Below are 12,125 nucleotides of genomic sequence, written 5' to 3' on the forward strand. Positions count from 1 at the left end.
ACAAAAATGTGCTAATTGCTTGATTTTAAGTAAGATTTCGTGCGCTGAAATACTTAATAAATGCAGTGAAAAGTTTTTCGAATACCTTAAATTTAGTTCATGTAAAGTTTTTCTATTCATGCATTATTGTACAGGGTGGTCCATATATCAATTTTTCTCGGTATATCATTGGTTTATTCGAAATAGCAAACATTCCCATTATTTATGGAACACGAAGAGATGCCGCAGTTATGCTTGTTAACATAGCCGACGTGCTGCTCGAGTTTGCTTTATTTCCGAACTTTGTTCAAGAGTAAATCGATTTATTTCGTTCCGCGAAGATATCATACTGGCTTTCTGTCAAGAGTGCCAGCGGTAAATAGCTGTCAGTGTCAAAATAACATATGATTAAAAAAATACCACTTTATGAACCGCCATTTATACATACTCTTATAATGCGCTGGCAAAGATCTTATTATCTAAGTGATATTTATTAAATTCCATGTAGGTCATAAAACAACCATTGACATCACTAATGAAAATCGTATTAGTTCAGGATGGGTTCGTTTGTTTCGGCCCCATTTAATAAGTTTAGGTGTGGTTAGAATAGTCAAAGACTATGCTAGATCGTGCGAATAAAATCCTCTGAATGAACTCCTCTCATGTTGCAGCCTGCGCATTGGACCACTGGACCAGACAACTAAGGTCTGGATACTATAGCAGACTGAACTCATACTTATCCAGACTTAACTCCGAACGTACCAAGCACATACACGGCTCATGAAGGTTCCCCATATGACGGCAAGCACCTCAAACCCACACAGATAACACTCCTCTTCGGCCTATCGTTAGTTGAGCTTGACGACAACTATTGATAGACTAGCCGATTTGAGCAGGGCTTAGCAGTGCCGATACAACAACAACAACAACATGTGCGAGCAAATATTTACTACTATGTTAAGAGGTGCGTCGAGGGACAAGAGAGACCTGGATGATACAAGAGACGCTGCCTGCCATACGGAGCTCTTGTGTCGGGGCTAGTAACTGGCGCTCCTTGAACCAGTGTCTCCCATACACCTGAGGTTGGTGTGATAACATGGCTGAACTTCGATGTGTCTTCGAAATACGTCAGCATTAAGTTTGTATTGTAAATTCGGTTAAGTTTAATTCCAAAGCATGTTCTCACAAGATTCTGCGATAATAGAAGACGACAGTACACTTGAACCAAGATAATGAACTCATGTAAACAAAATGAACAACAAACACAGTAGATAAGCATTAAGCCCCTTTATTGGAAAGGAAAAAAAGCTTTCGACAGTTGGGGAAACAGCCCGTAATAAAACTATCCTTGAGGTGGCGGAAACTCGGAAAACACGCCATGTCAAAATTATAAGCGCACCATAAATTGACAAGTTTTAACAATTTTTTGTTTATGTAATTTGAATTATTATTTTTTATATAAATATAGTTTAAGCTTTAACTAAAATCTTGAAAATCCCAGATGCAAACTTTGTGCAATATTTAGAAAAAAAATCGATAAGCTGTGGTAAAAATTTCAAGCTTTTCAATTAGATTTCCAGGAAGACAGGACTTACCGTTGATTTTTGGCATTTATTTATTTTTTTTTGTTTAGGGTATGATTGCTCATTTTCTTCCATATAAAAAAACATACATACAATCTTTGTATGGAAGAAAACGCACAACACCGCCAGCAAACAAATGCCAAAAATCAACGATATACTCCCCAGTTACTTAAAATTTACACTCTGTTATAAAAATTTAATGGCCTATTAAACTGCATACTCAAAATCTTTCGAAGATATCGATTTAAAAATATAATAAAAATTAAGTAAAAACATAAATAAATTGTTAAAAGTTGTCAATTTGTGCTGCGCTCATAACTTTGACACGAAGTGTACTAAAGCCTCAAAAGAATGTAGTTTCAATAAACAACTTTTGACGGATAATACAATTTTTTTTTGAAGTTTCATAAATTGTGAGAAAATATTCCTATGAATACTTTGTGATGTGACCATAATGGATTGGGACTTTATATCAAATACTATCGTTTGAGATTGGTTTGGATAACCCTTTAATTCATTAAAAATTTAAGCAAAAATAATTTCTAAGTTTATTTGAAACCCTTCGTTTCACTACTTACATTGTGGTTGTTCACGCTTGCCTCGTTATCAGGTTATCTGGTTAAAAATAATTTTTCTGTAGTGCATTTTACTGTTGTACAAATGCATAAAAATTAGGTCATAATTTCAAATTTCAGAAAAGAAAGTTCATTCTGTTCAGATGAAATATTTATTCGATGCGTATTTGTTGTGCAATAAATTATTAAGAATGTGTTACTAAATATTTGATAATTACTTCTCATAAATACAGATGTGTGTGTGTGTATTTAAATATGTGTATTCACGGCTGTGGTTTACATAAATAATTGATACCAACTAACGGAGGGTTAGCGAGAAACTAAGTGGACACATAAAAATAGCATCAATAAAATATTTGAACATAATTCTTGGAAAAAAATTTTTGAAATTGTGATTTACTCAGGCATATTTTTTCTCCTAAAGTGTTGACATCATTTCCATGCAAACGAACTTAGCAATCAAATGCCTAAATTAAAGATGACATTTAATGTTGTCCAATGTATTGAATAGAAAGTGTTTTAATTTTGTGAGTCTTTCCTCATTCGTGGGACTCTCAAATACTAAACATATTAGAGCGTTAAAATCCAACTAGTGGAATCCCCATGGCATTAAAACACCAAAATTGAATTTAAAATTTTCAAACTATGACAACCCTCTTTAAAAACCTAAAAAAAAAAAAAAAAACATAAATGTAACCAGATTCGTCTAAGTTCTGTTATAATTCATGATTGAATAGCGCGATAAAATAATAACAGTGCTGCTTGTGTTCTGTGGAAATCTGACACAGGGCAACCCTGATTTTGGTGCGGCAAATGTTAACGTTGTTTTTGATAGACTTTTTGTGCTGAGGTCACTATGTCAAAGAATCGCGTTTTTTGCAACATTTGAGAAGCTCCAGCAAAGAAAGAAAACGTGATAAAACCTTTCAATTAGGCTTCAATTAAAGCTAGAACTCTCGACTGCTGTCCCTAAAAAAAAAAAAATATATATATATGTACAGTGAAACCTCCCTTGGGCGGCACTCACCGTCAGTCACTTTTTGTCCGCCCAAGAGAGGTGTCCGCTTAATGGAGGGAAGCCTATTTTAGAACTTTTTAATGTTTTAATTAACTGAATAGTCACTATTTCTTATTTGAATAAAAGATATTGATGTTACATCGTTCAAACAAAAATGTGCATGTATTTTTTCAAAAGTGCACATTTCATTTATGTGCGTAAGTACATATTAAGTAATAACAAAACAAAAATAAATATTACATTTTAGTCCATAAACTACATAAAATCATAGATTCATTACATAAAAAATTGGGAAATTGTCGATTGACGTAAGTTTTATTTTTAATTTTTTTCAGTGTCAGTACCTTTTTCATCAATAGTTTTCATGTTTTTATCAGTCTCCAAGGGTTTCTGACAATTCAAATAACGAACCTAAACCACTGCGCAAACCAAACTAAATGTGTGCATAACAATCACATTTTGTGCGGGAAGTCCCCTTTTTCCATTTAGTAGTCCGCCTATGAGGAGTTCGCGTCCGCTCAACGGAGGTTTTTGTTTGATTCGTTATGAAAAGAAATCTTAATGTCCGTTGATAAGAGGTTCGCGTCCGCCCAATAGAGTTTTTGTGTAAATTTTATGCAAAATAACTGTCCGCGTCCGGCCAAGAGAGTGTCCGCTTAAGAGAGAGTAATTTGTTCCGAAATTTATACTTAAAACTTGGTATGTATAGGAAAAAATGTCCGCCCAAGGGAGGTGTCCGTCTAATAGAGGTGTCCGTTAGGAGAGGTTTCACTGTATATGTATGTACATATTTATATGTTCACTAAAGAAGCTTGTGTTCCAAATTTGAAGCATCTAGGTAAATTTTTGACTATATATGGTCAGCTTTTTCGTGATTTCTCCCACTGTGCGACCCTAGTATTTATGCTTACGCATTTTGTAATTTTAGCCTTTCCATGTATTTCCGGTAATTGCCTAGCTAGCATTGAGTTCAAAGTTATGTACGAGTATGTAATTGAAAGTCCTTTACGAACTGTGCAAATATGTGCACGTAAGTATGTATATATGTATGTATGCAAATTCCAATGCTCTTTGTATGCCACTCGAGCTTATCTTTTCTGTCTCTAGCCCTGTGTGCATGTGATAATTACCTATTTACTTAGCACAAAAGGAAATCGGAATTACATATGCTTGGGTATGGTAATTTTGCAGCAGCTGCAACTACATACATATGTAACAATAAGCCCTTGATTCCGCACACACACACACACGCACACACAAACACACGCACACACAAACACCAGTCATTAATGTTCATCATACGCCCCGTACGCCCAAATGGCACTTTGTGTTTGCAACAGTTGCTGCGATGGCTGCTGCCTTCTGACAACCATGCTACATATGTTGCAAGCGTAACACAAAAAGCTTTCTTTTGGCTTGTCTGAGCTTTGAATTTGGAGTATTCACTTCCGCGCACACGCTCCGCAACACGCTCACCAACTATCCTTTGTTCTCGTAGTGGTTGTTTCATGCTTTGGAAAATTTCGTACGCTTGCTAGCTGACGCTGATTTTTGGTTTTTCGGCTACTTTGTTTTTCTTTTTCTTTTTGTTGCATTTCCATTTCTATTTGTTTTGTGGCGTTGTGTTTTATGCGGCGGGAATGCGCGACATGCAGCGGGTACCCTTTGTATGTTCTGTTCTCGTGCCGGTGTCGGTATCTCTCGGCTATTCCATCGTGGCTGTTCGCATGCAAGAGGACGCGCAATCTCGGCTCTTTGTTGTTGGTGTTGTTGATTTTGGTGAAACAAATTTCAGCGCGCATATAAAATCAAAGTGTTTGGAGGCGACAATATCATAACGTGCGTTTAGCAGCGCCAGCAAGCACCTAATAAATACGAAATTTACGGAATTCTCGCTCTCTACAAAAAAAAACAAAAAATTAAAAATATGAGCGCGCACACTAAATACTGCATATAAAAGTATATTATTTTGCCGAAATTTGAACATTTGCCGTTGGAAGATTGTGTTGTTAAGACAGCGATAAGCATTGGTGCCAGATAAAGTGAAAGTGTTTTCGTTTTTTAAAGAGTTTTGGTAAAACGAAAAAGAATATAATTTAACGAAGACTTTTTAAAGAAAACAAATTTTGTGACTTTATGCAATTAAATTCAATTCTTGAAACAAATTGCAAAACAATTTAAATTTTTTGTAAAAGAAAATAATGAAATAAATAAATTTTTAAAAACACTTCAAATACAAAACAAGTGTAAGATAATACCGCACAAATTAATTCAAACGAAAAATAAAACGTTTTTTCAACGAAACAATATTTGCAATTCAAAAAAATAAACACTCAATACAAACTGCGCATATAAATGTTTTCGGCAACATCTTTGTGATTTTGGAAAAACAAATTTTGTTTGTGTGAAAATAATATTTTTGTACTTTTGCTATCGAATATATTCGTAATATACATATACCACTGCACACACATATATAAACAAAATTGGCGCTTACGTTAAAACCAACTAACTATACACATTCACAACGACTTGTTTATACAAAAAGTGCCAAATTTTCAACGAATAACTAGATATTACAATCGTGCACTGTGCCGCTTTTATGGACTACGTATACTACTTAACACTACATATTTTGAAATATCATAATTGTCAAGTTCATTGCTACTAAAAGCCGCAGCATATTATTGAAAGTGTCAAGTTCGTTGCCAAATTGACTAACGTACAACTGAAATCAACGCAAAAATTGTTTGTGTGTCGATTTCGAAAAACGCCAATCGCCGCCGCTAAGCGTACGAGAGGAGTTTTTCAACAATTGCAATCAAGCACATATTCGCAATACCTGAAGTCATCTTATCGCTTTATAAGTAAACTGGAGCAGTGTGGCGGCTAAAATGGGCACTTTTGGTAAGTGAAGACGAATTTTGTGTTAAAATATTTATTTGAAATTATTTCGTGTAGTATACATATGTATGTATGTATAACTAGTACAGTGCTTATCAGCACCATATAACACTTACATATTGACAAGTTATGCCTATTTATTTTATTACTGATTAAATTTAATTATTTTTGTATAAATATATAGTTTTTTCTTCAACAAATACCGCATAAGTCCCAGTTTAAATTTTTGTGGAATATTAAAACAAAAAATTTTGGAAATTTATTTTGTTGACGATGCTAGTAATTTTCTTCTTTACGAAGTGTGTTCGATTATATTTAATCTATGGGGAAAATGAGCAACACTTTCAATAGAAAAAAAATAATTACCAAAAATCAACAGTAAATCCCAACCTTGCACCTTAGTATGCTAAAATTGAATGGGCTACAAAACTGCGTGCTACAAAATGTAATTAGAAACCAGAAATTTTGATCAAAGTTTGTTGATTTTGATTGAGACATGGATTTATATGGTTTTTGTTAAAGAATAAACTATATTTTTATAAAAATAATTACAATTAAAAAATAATAAAATAAATAGTGAGCACTTGTCAATATATGAATGTCGTATATGTATTATAAGCACAATATCCCTAAATTCAAAATTTAAAGCATCTCGAATTTTACTTTTTGGAGTTATGACATTATTAAGGTAAATGAGCGATATTTGTTTTCCTATAGTCCGAGCTGGCTAAATGCAATTACATTACAATTACATTTCTCAGTAATTAATAATTAGGAATCAATTTCTTTAGTCTACAGCAAAGGAACTGATTATTTTTTTTATTCCTTAGGTTAAGGTCTTCAGCTATCTTAAAGTCCAGTTAGTTATTCTAAATACATAGCTAAAGAAAGCTATTGCGATTCAACAGTCAGCAAAGTATTTATTAAAATTACCACTTCAAAAAAAAAAAAAAATGAGGCGGTTATAAATTCGTCGGAATATTATTTTTTTTTTAATGTGTGTTAACCGACCACGTTAACCGTTTTCTATAATTTTTTTTTTTTTAAAGGAGGCGGTCTCATACTAATTTATATTTGAGTTCTATTTTTTCGTTCAAAAGAAATTATTCTTACTGGATTTTTTATTTTTTATTAAAAAAAAACGATCATTTTATGATTTATTATTATTTTTTTCTCGAAGATAATAATTACACTGGATCACACATTTTTGTAGTTTTTTATTCACCGTTTGTTTTTTTTTTCTATGGATAAGTTTTCGTATATTTCCAATTTACCGTTATTCAGCTTTAAAAACGCGGTTCCACTTAATCGCGCATATCTTACGAATATGAGATACGGCAATTAAATGCTAACGAAATTCTCCATAAGCCGTATACATATACGTAACTTTTCGATAGGCCAGATAGTTGAAAAAATTGAAAAAATTCAAACTTTAACAGGGGGAAAATAAAAAAATAACTGTTTTTTATTTTGTATGAAAGCCTGCTCCTTTACAAAAAAAAAAAAATAATTCAAGCTACCAATGAAGAAAATTGATCCACAAATAACAACAAGAAAGGAATAAGTGATCAAATGAAAATGCGCCAGGATTTTGTTGTATGAAATATGAGCAGAAAAGGGGATTACTCAGGTTTACATGGCGTATTAGTAACATTCTTTCCCGCTAACTTTTCATACAAAAAACGTTTGCGAATTTTCATTTGACCACTCATTCGACTCATCGAGTTTCTTGTTTAAGTAGTCGCTTGATTAATCTGTTATTTTTAAGAATTTTTCTCTGTTAAAGTTTGAATTTTTTAATTTTTTTTTTGTAAGCTGAATAACAATAAGTTGAAATTATCTCAAAAACTTATCCATGGAAAAAAAAAAATTAAAATTCTACATAGGAATTGGTTAGTGGGGTCCAAAAAATATTTTTGCTGTAGAGAGTGTTATCTTTGCACTTAAGAATAATGATTATTCAAATAAGTCAGAGCTGTACTAGGGTAATTTCAGGCTTATTCTCAGAGGTAGCGACTCCATAATAAAACGAATCAACATGTTTAGGACGAAATTTCGGTCTGTATGGCCTTTTAGATTTTATAATCATTTATAGTTTATAATTTAATAATAAAAATAAAAAAATTTTATTGAGCTTTAGGTCACTTATAATGCAAAGTTATAAAAATTGTTTAATATGATTTATTTGGCCAAAAAAAAAAAAAAATACTAAAAACAAAATAAAAATAAAAACCATAAAATGATCAGTATTTATGATCGAATGATATTACCTTTGAGCTAAAAGATCAAACTCAAGAATAATTATTTTTAACCGAAAAAAATAAAAATCTTAAAATATTGATTAAATGTTGATTTAAATAATAATAATTTTTCTTATGGACCCTGGCTATAACTACGTATAAAGCATATGAAATATTTTCATATGTTTTGCTCGAACGGTGTCAAATTGTGAGCGCAGATAGAAGCGAATTTCTGCTACAAAGCACGAGCTAAGCGAAAAACCGCGTAACAAGTTTTCGCTCATAAATTTATTTATTTTTATTATTTTTTATAATTCTTGCTCTTTTTAGTATACAAAATGTAAGAATTGATTGTTACATTAAATAAAAATTCCTGAAATATTTTTATTTTGTATCTGTACAATCAAGCTTTTCCTATGGCATCTTTTAGCATTGGCTACAGCTTCTCTTTACGCCGCTCATCGCTTCCGGAAACCATTCTGCCCTCAACTTAGCCTATTAAATTTAACCAGTTCCGTATGCCAGTATTTTAAAATCTTTGGAGCATCTCATGGTACCTGCGCAGACCAATAGACACTAGTCCTATGCATTTCAAACCCTCGATTCTTATGAACTCATTGAAAGCTTCCTGCCATAGCTGTCGTCGATAAATTTTCTCAAACTTACATAAAGCCCTATAGCGAATACTTTGTTTAGAGTTAAATGTGAAGGGGATTGATGCCGTTAAAAGAGCTTTTTTAGCGTACGCTATCCAAAAAATTTAACTGCTCTAAAATACGAATCGATTCAGAAAAATTTCCTGAATAGCATATCCAAAAAGTACTTGTTTTATGCCAAACATATGTACATATATATGCAATATAAGCCGGCATTAACGGGCCTCATGCAAAAAAGGTGAGCTTAAGCCCAGACTCAGTGTTTGAACTGGTGATGTGAGATCAAGAATTTGTACTGAAAATCGAGGCGGAGCTTAAGCTCAGTTTTTATGAATGATGATGGCCAATGTTACTCATACGCCATGTACGCGTTTACGCTAAAGTGATTGGCCGCAGCCTTAGTAATACTTCCCACTGCAGTTATGTAGAGAATTTCATCGACTAAAATCTAACATTTTTTTCTTTTTGATTCATAGAGTTGAATTGATGCAGTCAATGTGCTTGGCGTTGGTCTTGGAAAAGTTATTAGTTTTTATTAGTTTTTTTTTTTTGTAACAATCCGGTCCCCCTCGACGGTACTTTTTGAATATTTGGAGTATTAATAGTTTTTTTTTCTAGAGCCGTTAGTTTTTTTGAATAGACTTCGAATTAATCTCCTTCCCATTTAATTCAAAGGCTTTACCCAAGTGTCAGAAAAATGTTCGTACATTGTTTTTTTCTAGGGCCGTTAATTTTTTTTGGTGCGAAAATGCCAGATTGACTGGGCTATCTCTGATACTATGCCTTTTTTGTTTGAAATATCGATTCCGGCTGCAAGTTTAAAATGTCAAATATAACTTTACCTTTTATAATTTGGTCTCTTTCTTTTACCAATTTTAACTATTTCTTTGCTAAAAATATCGCTCACATTAAATTAGTAACTTCAGTTAAGCAAGACACGCCATCAACCATATTATTTTACAAATCAACATAAATATTACATTTGTTGGTGCATTAACATACACACATATGCACAAGTATACATATCTACATATATGTATAGCATCGAAATCATTTTGATATACTCTCATTTGTTCTGCAATGACACGAGTCGAGCATAAAAATACCTACAACGTCGTCACTCCAACAGCTTTCTAGGATAATGATGGTAATTGTGAACGATACAGTTGCAGTAGCTGCTGCTGCTGCTGCTGCTGTTGCTGAACCTCGAAATAAATGGACGGCAAAGCAACTACGAAAATAAATGTAATCATTTGTGATTATTTGATGCAGTAGGATTACTTAGAAATGAACAAAAACAAACACAAAGTCACACACATGGATGGCGGCATATATAGTAGACACATTGCATACATACATAAGCACAATGTGCCTACTTACATATGTACATACACTTGCATATATATTAGGGCGTGTATATATTTTTTGGAGAGGAGGATTCTACGTGTAATTCTAAGTAAATTTTCTAAAAAAAACCATGGATCTAAAACCAATTTTGAGTTTGCCAAATTGCGAAAAGAGGATTCTTAGCATTTTGCTAAAGCGTCTGCACTAAACTTTTTCTTCCTCTAGAGGCCGCAACAATGAAAAATTTCAAATTTTCTTCGAAACCCAAGTTTTGCAATTTGACAAACTTCAAATTGATTTTAGACCCATGGCTTCTTCGGCAAATTTGCTTAGAATCACACGTAGAATGGAAGGAATATTAATCCCGGCCTTTTTAAGGTCTCAAAAAATCCCGGGATTTTCTTGGCAAAATAATAATAGAAACTCCTTTTCTTAGCTAGTGTGGGCTATACATATTTGTTTTTTTTTTTTTAGTGTAATAAATAATATTTTACATATAATACCGAACGATAGTAAATTTTACACACAACAATCAAACTATATTTGTTTTTGAAAAAATTGTATGTTAAAGACTTATATAAACTCGATAACATGTTCGAATTTCGTCCTTCTATTTTTATCAGCTTAAAAAATTACCTATCCAAAAAATTTAATTTTTTTTAAATTCTAAAGAATTTTTCTCTTGCTTTTGGTACCCATATTTATATTCTACATTGCATTGAATTTTTTAAATAATTTTTGGAATTAATCATATCTTTGAAATAACAAAGTCCTTTAAAATAAATACTGACGTCAGAGAGAAAAAATAAAAACGCCACTTTAAATAAAAAAAAGTAGGTTTCAAACCCATTTATTTATTATTTAGTTTATGGTAGGAGAGCTTCTCATACAATATAGAAGCAATTATTTCGATTTAAGTGAAGATTTAATGAATATCCAAATCCCGGGACTAATCCTGGGATCCCGGGTTTGTGATAACGACATCCCGAAAATCCCGTGATCGGAAAAAGCTGAAAAATTAACATCCCTAGCGCATAGTCAAAAAAATTTACCCGCCCTAATGCACATACTATATATGTACAAGTACATAAAAAACAACGACGGGGTGGCTCTACGGGAGCCGTTGACATTGTCTATATTACCAACAGCGCCCGGGCGACAGGACATTTTCTTGCTTATTTCCTTTCTGAGTTATTTTTAGCGCTCTGCTAAGTCATACACTCATATTGATTGAGAAATAATAAATAAAATAGAAATTCAAATAAAATATATACATGAATAACAGCGTGGCGCGGCTGTAGCGTTGCAGGTGGGGGGTAGTAGGTGTAGCGCTTTCTGACGTTTGTTCCTACAAATATTACAAATGTTTAAGTGGATGTATTCAAAGCCACTTACATACATGTGTATGTTTGTACATATTGATATAACTAATATATAATATATTGCGCGTTGTCACTATAGTTAAAATTATGAGTATTTGAAGGTGACAGCTGCAGTTCTTGTCATATTCCATGCTGTGATTTACGTCGCCGCATTTATGTATGCAAATCTACACGTATATACTTACGTATATATGTATGTATGCAAATCCATTGTATGTATATTAAAACATTGCATCATTGGTTATATTAAAGAATATCGTTCTGTTATATGAATACTCATAATTGTGTTATATACACATATTTTTTTCTCTGCGACTTAGTGGAATAATCATTGGTTAAGGAACAAATTTCTGAGAGGATGTGTAACAAAATGTCAAGGTTTGATTTTCATAAGAAACAAGTAAGAAAGTCTAAGTTCGGGCGGAGCCGAACATTAAATAC

At 32.7% G+C, this 12,125-nt stretch overlaps 1 protein-coding gene across 2 annotated transcripts in view; it reads left to right on the top strand.

The window, feature by feature from the left end:
* LOC118735600 (serine/threonine-protein kinase meng-po) overlaps positions 1-12,125 on the top strand; it is a 72,748-nt gene that overhangs the window by 25,522 nt on the left and 35,101 nt on the right. The window contains exon 1 of one of the 2 annotated variants that reach the window (XM_036465438.1): positions 5,327-6,062. The exons of the other annotated variant lie outside the window; for it this stretch is intronic. Within the exon in view, the coding sequence (XP_036321331.1) occupies positions 6,050-6,062 (13 nt within the window). The 5' untranslated portion in view covers positions 5,327-6,049. Of the gene's footprint in view, positions 1-5,326; positions 6,063-12,125 lie in introns of those variants that run through there. 2 annotated transcript variants of the gene reach the window in all.

Source organism: Rhagoletis pomonella, unplaced genomic scaffold (genome assembly GCF_013731165.1).
Source record: "Rhagoletis pomonella isolate Grant_MI unplaced genomic scaffold, Rhpom_1.0 Rhpom_scaffold_00003, whole genome shotgun sequence".
Lineage (NCBI taxonomy): Eukaryota > Metazoa > Arthropoda > Insecta > Diptera > Tephritidae > Rhagoletis > Rhagoletis pomonella.